We start from the raw sequence: 19,389 nt of genomic DNA, 5'->3' as shown, positions 1-19,389 counted from the left end.
CAAGCTTTATTTTAATGGTAGATCCTAAAGAAGTCAAAGTCCAGCTGGAGTGGGTGGTTTAATAAAATCTCGTCTATGATGCTAAAGTTGGCGCATTACAGTCCCATGGGTAATATGGGCCCTAAGTAACCTTTTCTCTATTGCAGGGGATGTCTTAATTCATACTTCCGTGGATTATTCTCAAGGCCCACTCCAAGCTGAAGGAGATTCAAAGAATGACATCCATCAGATGAGTAGGAATGAGGTTCTTACATGGAGATTAACATTGAAGAAAATATTGGTACATTGCATCTCTTTCAATATACTTCAGCCACATCTTTTCAAGTCTAACTCGCATTCTGTAACATGATATTACATTGATGCAGAGTATGCGGGATCCCATCTTTCATGTGTCCCTTTTCCATTCTTGCTAGTTACCCCCTTCCCTTCCAATAAAGTTCTCTTTAATGATCCAAAAGAAAAAAATGCAACACAAAACATTACAAGTTTCATAAAAAAACCTGTAGTTAGTAGTTACGAATACCAGACTAAAGTAATAGAATTTTATACGCAGATCCTGGAAGAAACACCTGCCAACATTAAAACAATAGTACGAAACAATGAAACTTCATGGAAGAACACTTCCATCATTCTCTGCAGCATCTGTAGGGTACTTTAAAATTTTGATGATAAGAAAGCTTCACGAGAATTACAGCAGAAAACTAACCTTGGGAATTCACATTTGGTTTCTTCTGATTGAGTGACTTTTGGTTCAGAATTCAATTTCTCTGCTAAGAGATCTGTGCATAAAATTCAAGGTTCATAATTAATGAACAAAGTACATCTAGGATCACAGAGAAATATCATTGTTACCTTATATAATATTTTCCCAAATTCTATTAAAAAGTGCTTCAGAGACAAAATCATCAGATGAACTCTCACAACGAGATTAATACCTTTATGCTTCTCTGAAGAATCAGAAATACAGCCTACTTGTTCCTTGATCAATTGAGTCTCTTCCAAATCCTTCAAATATACACTCATATAATTTACATTAATCCACTAACAACAACATAAAAACTCTTTTAAAAGAATTACGTAGAACAAATGGTGAAACTTCAAATAATCAATGGAGCAAACTCTACTGACCTTATTTTCATCTGAAATAGTAATGGTTGGATTGGAGGCCAAAATCTCATTTCTAGTTCCAGAATGTGTTTTTGAAAGTAAATTAGCTGATGATGATATTCCGTGTCGTAGATTTTCTGTATTAATAGTTTCTTCAGCCTCTGAAGTAATTTCCGTGGAAACCAGATTATTATCAACAACATTTGCCAGTGGAAGGTTTACTTCAACAGATTTTCCATCAGACAAGAAAAGAACCCCATGTTGACAACCACCATCCATAGCCAATTCTGTGGACACGACCACAGGTACATCTACAGATCTAGAAGCTGGTAAAGAATTTGAATCATTGGTGATGCTAACAACTTCTTCTCTTTTATCAGCCGCTGACAAATTTTGCTCAGATGCATGTTCTAACATTCTCGTCGATGAATCAATTTGCTTAAACAAAAGAGTTTCTATAACATCTTCCACTGACTTAAGACGAACTCTTCGAGTTTCATCGATGGCATCAGATGGCTCAATGGAAAGATAGTTCCTTTTCAGTCCCTGCATAAGTTCCAGGAAAGTAACCATAAGGAACTGAGTGAGATCAGTGTAAGAACTTGTAAAACATCATATCTTTGCTCAGATCACCTATGTCGAACCATTCTATAATATAGAAAGGATAATGCAAAACATACTCCATGCATTATATTAAATGGGTCAAAAGAGTACAGTACAACTTAATATCACAAAATTGATAAGAATAAGAACACAATGCACAGATAGAAAGAGATGAGATATAGACCACGCATTATTCCAGCTATTGAGGAAAGGGCAAGGTTTTGAATTTCAGTTTCAGTTTCGATCGCCACATAAAAGGAAGCGTCTTTATTTCGGTTAGAAATTTCAATAGAAATCCAGTAAAAATCATGGAAACATATGAAACCATACGCAAATGATAGAATTTAAAGATGAAACTTTAGAAAATGCTAGAATAAGCACAAATACACACTTAGAAACCATCACATAAGCAGGATAGCCATCCATAATGGTTTAAAAACATTGAATACCTAGTGACGTGCATTGTCACGCATGTCTGATACTACATTACATACCACATTTCATATGTAATTCATATAAATATTTATATATAATACATACACTACATTTCACATCCAATTCATACAATATAATTATGATTTTGTTTTTGAAAGATAACGATTTTATTGATGAGCTATAATTGAATTACATCATGGGGACAAGATGTCCCACGGTTGTAACCACAATTACAGTATCCCTTGCCTACATATGCATCCCGCCCCCAATGTCCTCTCCGTGATGGGCAGCGATCCCTAAGATTGTAATCCTTCACTCACTCCTCACTTCCCTTCATCTCCATTGCCTGTTCCGGCTGAACAATGACCATCTCCTCTCTTTGCGCGCTTCTTTTGCTAGTTTATCCGCTTCTTCATTGGCTGAGCGATTATTATGCTGAAATGTACGGGAAATACATGTAACAAGGTCCCTAATCTCCGCAATGACATCTGCTACGGCCCAACTGACTTGTTTGTAGCTCATAATTATATATAATAAAATTATGTAATACATACCGATATAGTATACTACTAATATAATTACAGTTTTGATTTCACCATGCATTTCGGTTTCGGTATGTGTTTTTGGGGGATGGAAACAGAAATATTTTTGTCATTTTGTGCGGTTTCGGTAGAAATTTAAAACCATGGGAAAAGGGGGCATATCTTGGATATTGAGATTTGAGACTCCAAAAATGAAACACAATCTAGCCTAGAAACTGATCAAGAATGACAAACAAGATAGCAAAACACCCAGAAATAAACTCCATAGCAACTAGATGTCAAATAAACAAGACAAGCATATGCACGTACATGATGTCATTGTTCCATAGAATGCGAAAGGTGCTTGGTACAACACTGTTATGAGTATATGGACCAATTAAGAGAAAAAAAAAATAGGCGAGGTTATCAGATTGTCATCAGACAATCCATATCAACAAAATGTTTGTGCTATATAGATATAACTACCAATCAAAGTATTAAATTTCAGTTTTGGTTTTGGTTTCGATCGGCACGGAGATGGAAACATTTTTCTTTCATTTTGTTGTATACAGGTATAACTACCAATCAAGGTATTAAATTTCAGTTTCGGTTTTGGTTTCGATCGGCACGGAGATGGGAACATTTTTCTTTCGGTAGAAATCTTATAAAGTCACAGAAACGTATGGAAACATATACAAATGATGAAATTTTAAGATGCAACTTTCGGAAATGCTAGAATAAGCACAAATACATACTTAGAAACCATTCCACAAGAAAGAAAGTCATCCATAATGGCTTAATCATATTCAACACCTGTGTTGTCGCACATGTCTAAAACAGTAAAGTCAATAAAGAACTACAATGTAATGAAGTATAAGAAAGTACAATGACCAATCTCCCATCCAAGGACCTCAACTCTATGTCAATACCACATAGAGTTACGAGGTATTATTGGTCCCATGCCGATCTGACATCCCATGCATAAGATAGGGTACATTGCTGTGCAATTTAATGATGTTTCCTACCAAATATCATTCTCTACATTAAATGAAATGATATGCAAATCATAACATTTTTCCAGTAGTTTTGTGTCGTTCTAACCATTTCAATCGAATTTCGAGGATTTAGGTCGAATTTCGGAATTTTTGGTTGAATTTTGAGAATTTCAACGAAAAAAAACGACATGGGAGGAATTCATTGAGATTTCGTTTGCGTAGCGCGATGGAAACGGATGGTGTTGGGCCTATACCTCAATTGGTTGAGGCTTTGTATCCCAACCATTTCGATCGAATTTCAAGGATTTAGGTTGAATTTCGGAATTTTTGGTTGAATTTCGGGAATTTCGGCGAAAAGAAACGACATGGGAGGAATTCATTGAGATTTCGTTTCGGTGGCACAATGGAAACAGATGGCGTTGGGCCTATATCTCAATTGGTTGAGGCTTTGTATCCCAACCAAAAAAGGGGGATGGAAACGGAAACATTTCGGTCGTGGGTTCAATCCTAGCTTACCTACCAAAAAAGGGGGATGGAAACGGAAACATTTAGGTCGTTTCGAGGAAATTTAAAACCATGCTACCAATCATAACAATACAGACTTCTATTTAAGAACAAAAACAGTTATAGAAGTAAAAATAGTCAAAAAAAAGAAGCAAATCAAGATAAAACTCTTGAATGGTACCTTGGAAGAAGCCAAAGAATGATTGGCCATTGAATATGGATTCTCATTCCTGTAAAGATTCATCCCTATAGGTGGTGGGGTTTTGAATCCCATATTGCTCAAAGTTGGAGATGTCCATGGTGGTCGGGCTTGCATATAGGATTTTGCCACATCCACGGGTGAACCCATTTCATCTTCAGTAGCCTGCAGAAAATGTTTAACACTATATAAAACTAGAACCAAGAAATAGCACCTGTGAAGGAAATGAATGGGAACACTACTATTTATAATCAACAAGTGATCCACATACAAATACAAGTGTTGGCCTCTAAATAAAAGAAATGCCAACGAGAAATCTAAAAAAGAGCCACAGTAAGTTGTATAAGAACTCAGTCTTATACCCTTCAGAAAAATATACTTGCAAATCAAGAAGCTTAACATTAAATGGATGCCCAAAACATGGAATCAGGCTTATCAAATGAGCATTTCGATCTTATACTTCACATTGCTTTCATGATAGCATTTTTATGAAAATAAAACAGAATTGTTCATATGAGCATTGTTTTAAATTTCGACCGAAATCCGAAATGTCGGGTTTCAGTGGAGACCGAAAGCGAAATCGCTAATACCCGAAACGTTGCTTCATTCCTTGATAGCATCTTTATGAAAATAAAACAGAATTGTTCATATGAGCATGGTTTTAAATTTCAACCGAAATCCAAAATTTCAGGTTTCGGTGGAGACCGAAAGCGAAAGCGAAATCGTTAATACCCAAAACGTTGCGCTTTATTTCAACCGAAATTTCAAAATTTCGGTCGAAAATTCGTTTCCCTGAAATTTCAGTCTGGAATTTAAGGAATATCACCAAAAAATCTGGATTTTATTCCTTATTTAATATTTTCCTGAAATTTCGGTAATTTTGGCCAAAATTTTGTACGAGATAAAATATTACTTTATTTGATTTTGTTGGATTTTGTCAGATATTTCAAAATTTTGGCCGAAATTTTGGTTTCCGTGAGGCCCAAAACGCATTCCGAAACTGAAATTTAAAACCATGCATATGAGTAAACTACTTCATCAGCCGTGAAAGATTCACATAAAAGAGAAATGATCGACTTACTCAAGGATTTGAGATGCCACGGTAATAGTAATCCAGTAGGGATGCTCAAGATCAAGAAGAAGAAGAAGATGCAAAGTTTGCATCCCCACCTCGACTTATTTCTAGGTATGTTTTCACTTTTTTTTCATAATTACAGCAATAATGCATGATTTTTTTTCCTGTAAAAACTGCTCTAGGACGTTTCACAAACGTTTCTGCGACAATTCACAAACGTTTCCGGGACGTTTCACAAACGTTTCCCCAAATTTTCAGACACGTTTCATTTCTGTTTCGGAAACGGAAGCGCGTTTCCCACTCTGCCATAATGTTTCCAATAACTATGTTCACGGCAAATCAGCAAACCCCATTCATCTTTTCAGTGAATTGGAAAACCCTTCTTCTTCCCAGTCGTTGCTCCTCTTTCCCAATATGAATCCTCAAAAATTAAACCTTAATGTTATGGGTTTCTTTAAGAAGGTAATGGAATTTACCCAAGCAACCATTATGTTATAGGGAAATGTTATCAGCACAACCATAATTGATATGTGCACAAAAAAGCTGTCTTTTCTTCTTTAATTGGCTCGTGAGAGCTTTTCGGAACATGTAATAACCTTTTTGACAGCTCTTTAGATGCTAAAAGACAAGATGATTTGTGAAAATCTCCACATGTAGGTGTGCTGATATCATTTCCCGTACTTTATTATATTTTAATGAGTATTCAAGACCCATGCATCTTTTTGAAAGGCACCATCCACGACCGTTCACCATAAAGGCAGTATTCATGATCGTTCTGTAGTTGGCTTATTGGACAAATATTATCAAATTAATCCTATTTACCATGGATCCCAACAAATGAACGGTTTGGATAATTGAATGAGGTTGGCCCCACTCTATTTTCTCATATGTAATCAAACAATGGAAAGGTATAGAATTCTAGGTTTTTATTTTCCAAAAATTTTCAGAAATTTTTTTGTAATTCTGTAATTCTGGAATATTATTGTAGGGCCCACCTTGTTCGAAGATCTAAACCATCTAGTTGTTGGGCCCCAACATAAATGCGTTGTGCCCCAAAAATGATCGCCATATGATCCTAACCCTTTGATTTGGAGAAAGAAACATTATAAAAACCTCTATAGATTGAAGGGTTAGGATCATCCTGCAGTGATGATTTACATCTAGCTAGGCACATTATATGGTTTAATCTTACAGACGGGATGTCCGTTTCCCAAGACGTTTCCCAATGCGTTTCACATGCGCTTTTTATATCGTTTCCCGTTTCTCGTTTCCCCTTTTTTTTTCTTCACGCATTTCACATTCCCATTTCACGTTTCATTTCCCATTTCCGTTTCCCGACCTGGCAACTATGATATAGACATAAAAATACGTTCGGAATAAATTCTATAACCAAAAATCCAAGAAAAAAAGGTACACGAGGCTTTATCTGATTACCATGTCAGATAGGCATGCCCAAGAAGCTTAATGCAATAATTTTCTAAAAAGGCGTACTCTAGATACACATAGTCAAGTCAAAGAAAAGGATCTCATGATAAGTGTCATCTTTGCATGCTTGCATTTAGAAGAGCATGTCATATAATTCTAAAAAGGACATGTTATGTTATTTTCATAACCCAAGTGCTAACTAGGTCTTAAAATATGCAAGCAAAACTGATGGGCATAGATTTTGTAACCTGGTCAAAGAAAGAATGTAAGCATTACCAAATAATCTTTTTTGTGTTAAAAAAAAGCATTTCCAAATAATCATGTGAATGATGCTGTATAACGACACCAAAACAAATATAAGGTTGAGCATAGAACCTAGAAGTCGCACTTCAAGAATGAAAATGTTAAGAACACTAAATAATCACACAAAAAAACACTAACATGTGGCAGCATAGCCGTGTGCGGAGTACTGGTTCCACGGTCTAACTCTGACTTTGAACGAGATTCCAGCTTCTTCTCCTCATGCCATTTCTTTGCTTCCATAATGACAGTATTTTGGAGACCAGGCATGCTTGCTTGAAGTGCATTAGTGCCAGGAGAAAGAGCACCCAAGCTATGGGCAAAAGAAGAAAATAGTTCAGGTGATTTTCTTGTCTGTGACAGTGATTGCCAAGCTCTTAGAAAAGCAATATTGCCTCCTACACGAGCGTCACATAGCTCCTCTTGCGGTGCAGCCTCACCCTTGTTCATGGTAGGGCAGTCTACAACTCTTGATTGAATTATCTTTGTTAGTTTAACGCATTCATCCCTGGTGAATCCAAAGAAACTCTATTCAAAACACGAAAGATCGAATCATAATATAAGCAGAGAAGTAAAAGTAGATATTTTGGTCGCAACCCACATATATCCGAGACAGACAGTAGATATTCAACATTCACATTCTTGGCTTTAGATAATAAAAGATTTGTAATATCCATGATCAAGTCTCAGGTCATTCTCAGTCGACTGCAGCATGTATTCTGCAAATGGTCTTTCTTTTTTAATGGCGATTCTGCAAATGGTCTTAAAAGAATGGTCTTATATTCTTTTAAGACCATTCTGCAAATGGTCTCAAACGAATATAAAAGAAGGGGAAGAACAAGAGAAGGAATAATTACTTTATTTAGGAACATCAAATATATATATATATATATATATATATATATATATATAGAGAGAGAGAGAGAGAGAGAGAGAGAGAAAACGGTTCCTACACATGTGTAGATAAGTTATCTACACACTAGCTTAAAATACAGTGGGGGCCACATTATTTGGGTGATCCAAACCATTCATTTTTAAGGCCCTCACGTAGATAGGGTGTCCACAAAAAATCAGATCCATAGGATCATCCTAACCATTCGAACTGTGGAGGCAAAAAATGGACTAATTTGTGAAGGTTTAAAGACATCCATTTTACCTCCACAAATCGTAGGGTTGGGATGATCCTATGGATCTGATTTTTTGTAGACACCCTATCTATGTGAGGGCCTTTAAAATGGATGGCTTGGATCACCCAAACAATGTGGGCCCCCACTGTATTTTAAGCTAGTGTGTAGAGAACTCTCTACACATATGTGTAGGAACCGTTTTCTCATATATATATATATATATATATATATAGAGGAAAGTGTTGGTGAGCTTAAGCGCTCCAATCACATGGGTCCCACATTTTCTGTGGTGATCCAAACCATTCATTTGCAAGGCCCTATCATAGATAGGGTGTGTACCAAAAATCAGCTCCATAGGATCATCCTAACCCCTCCATTTGTGGAGGACAAAAATGGGCAAATTTGTGGACAAATAATGTCTGTCCATTTTGACCTCCACAAATGGATGGGTTAGGATGATCCTATGGAGCTGATTTTTGGTACACACCCCATCTATGTAAGGGCCTTTCAAATGAATGCTTTGGATCATCCTAACAAAGTAGGCCCCAATGTAATTGGGCGCTTAAGCTCACCATAAGTTTGGTGAGCTTAAGCTCACCAACACTTTCCTCATATATATATATATATATATATATATATATATGAGAAAACGGTTTCTACACACAAGTGTAGATAAGTTATCTACACACTAGCTTAAAATACAGTGGAGGGGATAGTGTTTGGGTGATCCAAACCATTCATTTGATTGTCCCTCACATAGATAGGGTGTCCACAAAAAGCAGCTCCATAGGATCATCCCAACCCTACGATTTGTGGAGGTAAAATGAACGTGTATATGCACATAATGGGGCCAAGGTGGCCCTCACAAGACTCCTTCCTTTCACCAATGGGGTCTGATCATTTGGAAAGTAGGTCAACTACTCATGTCCAGATACATTAGCATAGCCAAACCAAATTCTTGTACATGGAATAAAATATGATCCCTCTAATCTTTGCGCATGATATACATATTAACAAGTCTTTAATTTTAGCATATCACACGTATCCAGCTTTCCCACTACCATTGCCCAATAAAATGCCTGCACACTTGACTTTAAATTTTAACCGAAATCGACGCGAAATGACTGAAATATTTTTGTTTTCATCCCCACCAAAACCGAACTGAAATGACTGAAACACGTAAAGACAAAATCGTAAGTGTACTAGTTGTATACTGTATCATTATCTATTACATAATTATATTTATATAAGCCAAGGTTTTAAATTTCAGTTTCGCTCATCAACGAAAATAAAACGTTTCGGTTTGGGTACGAAATTTCAGCCGAAATCTTATCAAATCCAAGTCGAAATCCAGGTAAGATTCATCACCACTGGATTTACTTTTTATTTTTTGTTGTTTTTTTAGAAATAACTTAAAGGAATATCATTGTTCTTCTCTTTTCTACGAGTGGAATTGATTTTTTGACATGGTTTTGTTCGAAATGTCGATGCTTCAACAAAAACTTTGCTTTTTTTATGACATTAAAAAAAAAAAAAAACCTTTGCTTTTTAATCTGAAAAGTTGCATCTTTCGCATATTAAGACCGAAACAGTAACGAAATTTCGAGCCAAATTTAAGTACATTTCGTTTTGGTAGTAGCCGAAATAGAAATAGTTCGGCCTAAACATATATGAATTACATGTGAAATGTATCACGTGTGTTATCTATAAATATTTATATGAATTGCATGTGAAATTTGGTATGTACAAAATTATTAGACACGCACACCGTAGTTGTTCGATGTTTTTAAACCATTATGATAGTTGTCATGTTTATCTAATGGTTTCTAATTGCGTATGGATGACTGTCTTGTTTATGTGATGGTTAAGTGTGTCTTTATGTTTCATCTTTCAAAAAAAAAAAAAAAGTGTATTTGTGCTTATTCTAGCATTTCCTGAGGTTTCATCTTTAAATTCTATCATTTGCATATGTTTCCATATATTTCTGTTATTTTATAGGATTTCTACTGAAATTTTCAACCAAAACATAAACATTTCCGTTTCCACCGCGACTGAAACAGAAACCGAAATTTAAAACCTTGGTGCGCATCATACAATGGATATAGCAAGCAATGGTCACATGGATGTCAGTTACAAAGAAAAGAAAATGTAACGAAGAAACAACCTTTGAGTCGAGGATCCGTACACCAAATTCTCTCATCATTCTCAAGTGGGAAACATAGCGCAATTTTAATTCTCTAAACCAAATCCCTAGTAGCATTTTTAATGTGACACATATTGCCTTGCACCCTAACCTATGCCCCTAACTAGTGACCTACCCTCTCACCTCCCCACAGTCCACATTGCCCATATTTGTCAAGGATGATAGTGCACGAAAGCACCACTCTCCTTTCCAAACCTCCAAAGCAATTTGCCTTGAAGTTCCTTTTTCCTTAATTTAGCATGACAATATTGAGAACCTTGCTTCTTGGGTTTGCACACCTCCTCCCACTCAATTAGTTGTTTGAGTTATTTCCCTTCTTCCTTTCCTTCCCATAAAAACAATAGTAGAAGCATTTCTAATTTTGTGGCTATCACATCAAAAACATCGAAGCACGACATATAATGAGGCTTATTCTCTCACTAAAAGAAAGATAACTCTTTTCCATTGTGGGAGCTTCTTCTTCCCTCTTTCAATTACCAATCCCCATGAATTCTTTGATAGTAATGCCAATTCATAGTAGAAGGCCAAGGCAAGTGATCAAGAGATGATTAGTTTTACAACCCAACTTATGTTACATCAGTACGTGTACGAGTGTCGGAATCCAACACAGGTATCAAGTGTCGGATTCGTCAAACCTCAAAACGAGAGATTCATGTATTTGCCAAAATGTGTTTAATCAATTCTCAAATTTTAAACAAGTAATATATAGATAAAAAAATTTAATGGAAAATAGATTTCATTAGAAAACCAGAGACCGAGAAGGTCCCTAAACAGGAGAACAACGAAGAAGCGATAAAGATTTTACAATAAAAATCTAGGGGGAAGAAAATCGAACTGCTCAAGGCTATCTTTGTGCACCCCTGCCCTCGCTAGACTATCCGCATCACCATTCGCAGACCGCCTAACATGCTTGAATGTGACCGTTGCCATCGCAATTCTATCAGCAATTTCGTCAAAATAGGCTTTGATCTCCTAAGCCATCTGATAACGTTGACCGAGTCCCCTTCCACCACTACCTTGTTCATGTCCACATTAAGAAGCATCTTGATGCCCTCATGGATTGCGCGCACTTCTGCTTCATTTGCATCTACGATACCAATGAGACCTCTAAAGGCCCAAATCACCACTCCCTCTTCATTCCTCAACAAACCTCCAATGCCGGATGGCCCAGGATTTCCCATACTAGATCCATCGAAATTCAGTTTTAGCATTCCATGGACCGGAGGGACCCAAGCCTCAGTCACTTTGGGTTCATTTCTGCACCCCCCCCCCCCCCCCCCATGCCATAGATCATAAGCAGATACAAATCTAAAGCATGGTAATGTTTTCACCCAAGATACAGTTAATGCAATTACTTTATTGAAAATAAACCGTGCCCCTTGGTGAAACCCATGAAAATCCTGGAATTTCTTTCCATAGCACCCAAATTGTTGCTAGGAAGGACACTTGCCACAAAATCTTCCCTCTTCTCTTCCATGGTGCCGTCACCCAACTCTAGAATAGTAGATGATCCACTGACTCTCCCGATTCAATATAGTGAGCACAATAGTCAATAAACCATATATTCTTGTGTCTCAGGAAATCTATGGTCTGGATCCGCTCGAGGAGTGCAGCCCATCCAAAGAGGTATACTCTAGGTGGAGCTTGAATGTCCCACACTTTGGCTACTTTGGAGGAACCGGAGCAAGGTAGGAGCTGATGGTAGAATGATTTTACAAAGAAATCCTCATCTGAGTTCCACACCCAAATTCTTTTATCTTCCCCATCAAACTTAATATAGGTTATGTAATAGGTAAGTAAATATAATATCTTATTTCCATTTTAAAAACGTACTATTATGAATGATAAAAGTTAAAACATGAGATAATTTTAAAGTTGTGGTAGTAGTAGTATTCAAAAAAACCAAATAAAATAGACCTAAAAGTGTCGTCGTGAATCCTGAAGTATTGGAATCTGAGAGTGTGTGGCACGGGAACTTCACCATTCAAAAGAATCCGTATAACATAGAACCCAACAAGTCCACACAATCCATCAAACTTACATAATCAATTTTGATGCCCATGATCATGCTTCGTGCTAAGCTATTAAATTGGATTTGGCCTCATACCTCGGAATGGTCGAAGATTGTTGTACGACATTTAGATATCTAAATATTGTAAATTCCGTTCAGGTGGCCATTCCGTTTTGGCCACCGAAACGGAATTCGGGTGGGATTTCTGTCATTCCGGTGCATTCCAACAGCCATAAAATGGTCATAAACGGTCATAAAATGAGGGTAAAAGGGTCAAAAAGCAATCCCAATGGCTATAATGGCATTGTCGAATTTATTTTCAAAAAATTTGTGCATTTTCAGTCGATTCTGTGCGAAACAGGGCATTCTACCGGAATGGGCCAGAATTCCGGCCGGAACAGAAAATATGCCCAAACCGTTCCGGATTCCGAGCTGGAACCGGAATTCCGGTCCATTCCGGCCGGAACGGAACAGAATTGATAACTAAGGTCGATCCACAATATTTAGATATCTTCCGCAAATTGGAAGTGAGATACTAAAGGCATACTTTGAACCCTTTGGTGAGGCCTTCGTCCCTTACCTAGAAAGTAGTGAACTTAACATTTCTCACACCAAGTGCTTTAGAAAGAAACCAACTAGACTATCCTTGATAATGATCGAAAATGATGCGGTGGAAGTAAAAATTCATATGCATCTTCTCTAATTAAACCCAAATTACATTCCATAACATACTCCAGAAAATTCCAATCCACATGGCCATACACTTTTTTCAAGTCTACCTCACAAAGTTTGCGTAGTCTACCATACCTTGTATTGGAGTGAACTGGCTATGAGCATCCATCTAGAACTTGCCTCTCTTTTATGAAAGGAATAATAACCTCAATCTAGCAGAAACAACAAAGATGAATTTTCAAATTTAAAACAATGAGCTTCCATGGGAAAATAATTACCCATTCCTTGTCTGTCTACCTATTTATAATTTCCAGTCCACATTATGATGCAGATTGTAGGCTCAATAAGGCATATTTGCCCATTAGGACACTCATCGATTTATTTACATGTTATTTAGTTTCTAGGATTTTTATTTCCATGTTATTTAGTTTTTAGGATTTTTAGTTCCATGGTATTTAATTTTAGGGCTTTTATTTTCCATGTTATTTAGAATTAGCGAATTTATTTATTTTCCATGGAATTTTATTTCAATTGCCTGGGCCTCATATATTAGCGATTATTAGTTTTGATGATTAATTGAAGTGAATATATAGATTCTCCCCTCTGCAGATTTTTCTTCTTTTCTCCCCTAATTTCTATTCTTCTTCCTCCTCCTCCTCATCCTTCCCCTTTTTCTCCTCTATTCTTCCTCTTCGCTTCTTCTCCTATTCTTCTTCTTCCTTTATTCTCTATTTCTCTTCCATGGCCTAGATCCTTCCTCTTCTCTTCTTCTCCTATTCTTCTTCTTCCTTTATTATCTATTTCTCTTCCCTGGCCTACATCACATTAAACTTTTGATTGACTTTTGCATGTGGTGAAATCAGGGACTTGAATTCAAAAACACCTCTTTGGTTTTTAGTAAATAGCCTTCCCAACTAAAAAAATCCATTTTTGTTATCTTTCCCTTCTCTTTTCCTGATCCTGACAGCAATTTAAGTTCTCTTATATTTCCAAGACCCTCTCAATTTTTTTCGAAGGGTTTCCAAGACCCTCTCTCAATTTCACCAGGAAAAATGGTGTTATCCTCCTTGTCCAGCCATCCATTATTTGGTTTTGGTTACCTGGTCACGTATCACACGCTTCCTTAGAACTCTGATGGCTGACTATATGCTTCACTGCCTCAAGCACTCAATCCATGAATAAACCCACACAAGTAGAAGCTTCTGGTAGCAAAAATTTTCAATGCGAAGCAAAAAAGAAAAGAGAGAATAGTGGGTTACAAGGCTAATGACAATGCTGCAACTAAGTGGGAAGAATCAATTGTTTCTGAGAATCGGCATTTGACACGAGAAGCATTCTCTGATATGGAATTTATGAGGCGAGTTGCCCAAGTCCGACCCAATCTGGTCTGGCCTAGAGTTCATTGCCAATCTGAGGTAAGATCTTCTAGGGTTCTGATTATTTAGCTTTAAGAAATGCATCTGAGAGCGAATGGATCGAAATAACTCAAGGCTTACAGATGATGGATGCAGGGGGGTGATGATAAATTCGCACCCCCTGTAGGATAATCCGCACCCCTTTTAACATGATTTAACGTCAAAAAACGTTAAAGTCTGCCACAATTCACGGTATAAGGGGTGTCAGGGGTGCGAATTTATCATCTCACATGCAGGGATGTCTTAATAAACTTAAAAGTTCCAACCTGGCCACTTTGCAATAACCCAAAGTTCAGTTACATTATTGCATGGACAAGCCCAAAACAGGGGCTTGCTTGTTAGCTTTCCTAATTACATACCCGTGAAACATAGGAGCTTGAAAGCAAGGCGAGATTAAGTAATGCTCAGTTGAGCCTGGACAAGAAATACCCAAGAACCAATGAGAAAGCACTAAGATAAAACTCGTAAATACCTTGTAAATGTCTCTTGCAGAAGTAACCGTTCAATTGCAAGTTTGGTTTCACTCCTTTCCACAATCAGTTGTGACGGACCCTCTTCATAGTCCTTATTAGCTACAAGTGCCCCATTCTGCTAATATGCACAAAGAAAGTCAACAGATGACATTATCGAAACTATTCCCGCAATTACTCTCTGAACTTGAATTGATGCCAACCTAACAAAATCCGGAAAGTCAATAGCATCTGCATGTGTGTGTGCATGTCCACATGTATAAATCAAAAATCTTCATGGGGGACACGCATTTCTACTTACCTGGTTCAATTCATCAACCTCTTGACCACAAATATCATCCCCATCATCACGGTCCTCATAACCATCATTGTCTGCAGAAGAAACGGTAGACAACTTTAGTTAAGAGGTTTAAAGCTTCAAATTAGTAATCAGCTCCATTCACATGTATGGCATGTATGTCCGAAATGAAATAATAAATAAACAGAACAGTTTCAATTGAATCACTGCAAACAACAGTTCAAGTGAGAAGCTAATGGCAAAATGTATTGTAGAAGTAAAAGCTGTTCATTATCTCTACATTCCTTTCGGCGTAAAATTGTGGTTAAACCATGGTTTTGAGTTTCCACCGAAACCAATACAAAATGAGTGAAATGTTTTAGTTTTCATCCCAACCGAAAGGCATACTGAAACCAAACGAATATCGGAATCAATTCCGTGTCTATTAGTGGTATATTAAATCAGCATGTGGTACATAGTAATATTTATATGAATTACATGTGAAATGTACTGTGTATTAAGCATAAATATTTATATAAATTACGTGCGAAATGTGGTATTCCTGAATTATCAAACATGAGCGATAATGCATTTCACTAGGTGCCCCAAAACAAATCAATGAAGCACGTTTTAAGAAAAATTCCAAACCTTTTAGGGTTTTCAAATGAGAGTTTTCTAGAAAAAAATCCAAGGAAAAATAGGAAAAAACGTATTTCTTTGATTTGCTCGTTTTTATTTACAACAGATTAGGGCAAGATTTTTTGTTTTGAGAAAAAAACATCTTCATATGTTGTAAATCGGAACGTCTTTCCATTTTCTGTTATTTTGACCATTTCGATCAAATTTCAGTCAAAATTTCGATGAAAATCTTTTATTTCTCGATCAAGATCCTCTTCTTCTTTCAAAGAGAAAGAACCTTTGATGGCAGTTAGTAGGAGCCCTCGTTAATTGGCAAGAAGCCAAGAAACCTTTTACCCTCCTCTCCCTCTCTCCGTCTTTGTGTGTACGTGTACAGGTGTGTGTGGTGTGGAAGCCATGTTCTATGTTTTTTGTTTTTTTTTTGAAAGATGACAAATACTTTCATTGATACTGTGAAAGATACATTGGGGACCAGAGGTCCCGACTTGCATTACATAGTAACAAGATCGCCTGGCCAGGAGCGTACTCCTGTGCCAGGGAAACTAAGAGTAGATAAGTATAAAGAAAAAAGTTAGTGACGCCCATCCTGCACAAAGCCGCCCTCACAGGCCTTGCATTACCGCCAACTCAAAAAAGAAACCCCTTTCAACACCGTACCGATCTGTCCTCCACTATGATCATACAGAAGAATCAACCACCAGCTTCTCAATCCAAAGCTTCACACTCCTTTTCTAGAAACTCTAAACCTACATGACAAAAACAGATGCAAAAACATCCAGGCAAATATGCCTCACAAAGCGAAAGACCGTGGTCTCTCAAGCTGTTGAGGATCTACTTCACGCCCCCCCTGGATAACATAAGATCTCATCATCTGTACAAGGACTAGTGTTTGTGCTTCCTCAAGGGATCCACACCCTAAACCTACTCCTTAACCTTTGCGATGGAAAAGACAATAAAGGCATCCCGCCTTAGAAAAAGAAAACAACAACCTAATCTCTAATCTCCAACCAGGAAACAATATACCGACATCACGCACCACCATATTTGAAACACTCCGGTGAAAAAACAACAACCACTTCTACAAACCTTTATCTTTTAAAACCTAAGAACAGACTTCCTATCATAGATCCAACTTACCCAAAAACCTTCCAAGCGCTAAGCTGCTGCCGACGGACCCTCCTTCTCCTAACTTCAATAGCAAAGACTTTACTCGGAGATCCAGACTCAATAAAAGAAAAAAGAAAGAGAACGACCCAAAAGCCCCCTAATCCAAAAAACTATCTACATACGGGGAGAAGGCTCTCTATTTCCTAGGAGCGATAGGCTCTCCCTTCCCCTGACTCTAACTCTTTCTATTTTCCTTTTTCTCACTCGGATCTCTTTTCTCCATTTCCAAGCACCTCTTCTTCTCCTCTACTAATTCTTCTTCAAAGCCTATCCCAAAAACATCTCCTATAGCTAGCATTTTATCAACCTCATCAGAGACTCTGGCTTCCTCCCTGGACTGAAAAAACCTATTCCTCCAGCTTTACCATTTCATCCTTCTCAATTTCATCGATTCCCTAGACAGAACCACATTTGATCTTACCACTCTGATCCCCCTCTATCAATTCCTTTTCCAGTTTTGAACCCTGCTGTTCCGACTCGCAGTGTAGCCTCCTTTCCTTCCGCTCTTCTTCAAATGCCCTTTTGAAGTGCGGGAGTGTATAAACCGGGATACAAGCTTCTTTAACATCTCTCTTTCATGTCAAGTGGAAGAACTCCTCTGCATTCTCTCTAGCAGCCTTTTTGAATTCCTTCCATTCTTGCTTTAGAATCTCCACCTCTCTCTCCTTGGGCGGGGTGGACCTTCATATGTCCTCTTCTCCTTGTCCTTAGGCACCTTTTTGCTTTCTTCGACAGCATCATCTTCCCATACTACTTTGCTTTTGCCTTTCCTATTCACTCCCTTAGCTTCTCTTGTTGAGGAAGAGTCACTATGCTTATCACAATTTTCCATCACTCTTTGGAATTCAGAGACAGTTTTTTTTTCCTTTTTCTTCTCGTATCAAGCAACCCTGTAGTTTTTAGCATGTTCTATGTTTGCTGTTCTTACTATTGAAAGGATGAAAGGTAACTATTGCGAGACTTGCCATTTTGGACCCTACAAAGGAGGCATGTCTTTCCATTTTTAGTTTTTCTTGATCCTACTAGCATACTCACCCTTCGTTTTATACTCTTCTTTATGCAGAATGTAGAAGAGATAAATTTCATTGTTCAAAAAAGTAGAGATAAATTTCATTTCTTTATTTACAACAAAGTTCCCTTACATTTTCTTGCATTTCCTTTTTTATCGAATTTACCTTCTTTATATTTTATTTTTTTTCTAATATGTAAAAATAAAAAAATTCTTCATGGGTCTGAGTCACCTCGTCAACTCACCCAAGTCAAGTTTTTAGGCCCCCAAGCTGAGTCCAAGTCATGAGTTTCCAACCATTCTAAGCATCGTTCGGAAAAAACCCACAAGTGAACAATCCAACCAAGCCATGAAGAATGGGGATCTCAACCCCTCAAAATAGAGGTTCTTGATTTATAAAATACCGTCAACCCACAACTATATATCATTTGCATCGAGGAAGCTGAGGTGAGGGCGGTGCATCGAGGACTTGTGCTTTTGGACAAGGAAAGAATGAAACAAACTATTGTGGAAGGAGACTCTCTCAACGTCATTAGGTGGCCCAAGGGCTCCTTGGTCCCCCATGGAGATTTGCTCATTTCTTTGACAAGATTAAGGACAAATCAGTAGGCTCCTCCATCGTTTTTTTGCACGTACGGAGATCTGCAAATGGGATTGATAACAAGCAAGCTTGCTAGGGATGGAGTTCATAAGCAGGATTTAGAATTGTTTGATTTCTTGCCCGCGTGATAGGTCTTTCCAGTATTGGTGGGTTGTTTTGTATTGTTTGTTTGTTTTTGTGTTTTCTATATACCTTTTGGGCGGACTTCCTCAGTCTTCCCCTTCTCTTTAATGAAATCTATTACCATTCAAAAAAAAAAAAAAAACTATATATAATTTGCATACGTTTCCATTTGGAAACAATTTCCCAATTGAATGATGTATGTTGAGTGAATGTACAGAAAGTTTAGGCGGTCTAGATGCAGGGACATCTCATTCTTTCTTGCCTTCTACATCACTCTGTTCTTTCTCTTAATATAAGTTTCTATCACCATTAAAAATAAAAATTATTGAAGAAACAAAAAGAGAGGAGAGATTACACCCGGGGACGAAATTGCCCAATACACAAATCATGCCTAACAAAACCTTCTATAAGTAACATGTATGCACACCACGCAAAATCTGATTGAAAGAAACAATAATAACATCCAAAAGCAAATCCCTAACCTCGCTGACAGTGCACATTAATCCATGCA

At 37.4% G+C, this 19,389-nt stretch overlaps 1 protein-coding gene across 1 annotated transcript in view; it reads right to left on the bottom strand.

Moving 5' to 3' along the window:
* LOC143879711 (uncharacterized) overlaps positions 1–19,389 on the bottom strand; it is a 28,687-nt gene that overhangs the window by 7,988 nt on the left and 1,310 nt on the right. Inside the window, exons 2-8 of the mRNA XM_077382227.1 lie at positions 15,364–15,434; positions 15,065–15,180; positions 7,306–7,672; positions 4,347–4,529; positions 1,129–1,653; positions 936–1,005; positions 707–779 (exon numbers count right to left, since the gene is read on the bottom strand). Of these exons, the coding sequence (XP_077238342.1) occupies positions 707–779; positions 936–1,005; positions 1,129–1,653; positions 4,347–4,529; positions 7,306–7,672; positions 15,065–15,180; positions 15,364–15,434 (1,405 nt within the window). The remainder of the gene's footprint in view (positions 1–706; positions 780–935; positions 1,006–1,128; positions 1,654–4,346; positions 4,530–7,305; positions 7,673–15,064; positions 15,181–15,363; positions 15,435–19,389) is intronic.

This window comes from Tasmannia lanceolata, unplaced genomic scaffold, assembly GCF_043159265.1.
Source record: "Tasmannia lanceolata isolate RefF3 unplaced genomic scaffold, GAP_Taslan_0.1 ptg000006l, whole genome shotgun sequence".
Lineage (NCBI taxonomy): Eukaryota > Viridiplantae > Streptophyta > Magnoliopsida > Canellales > Winteraceae > Tasmannia > Tasmannia lanceolata.
This window is presented reverse-complemented; position numbering and strand designations above follow the sequence as displayed.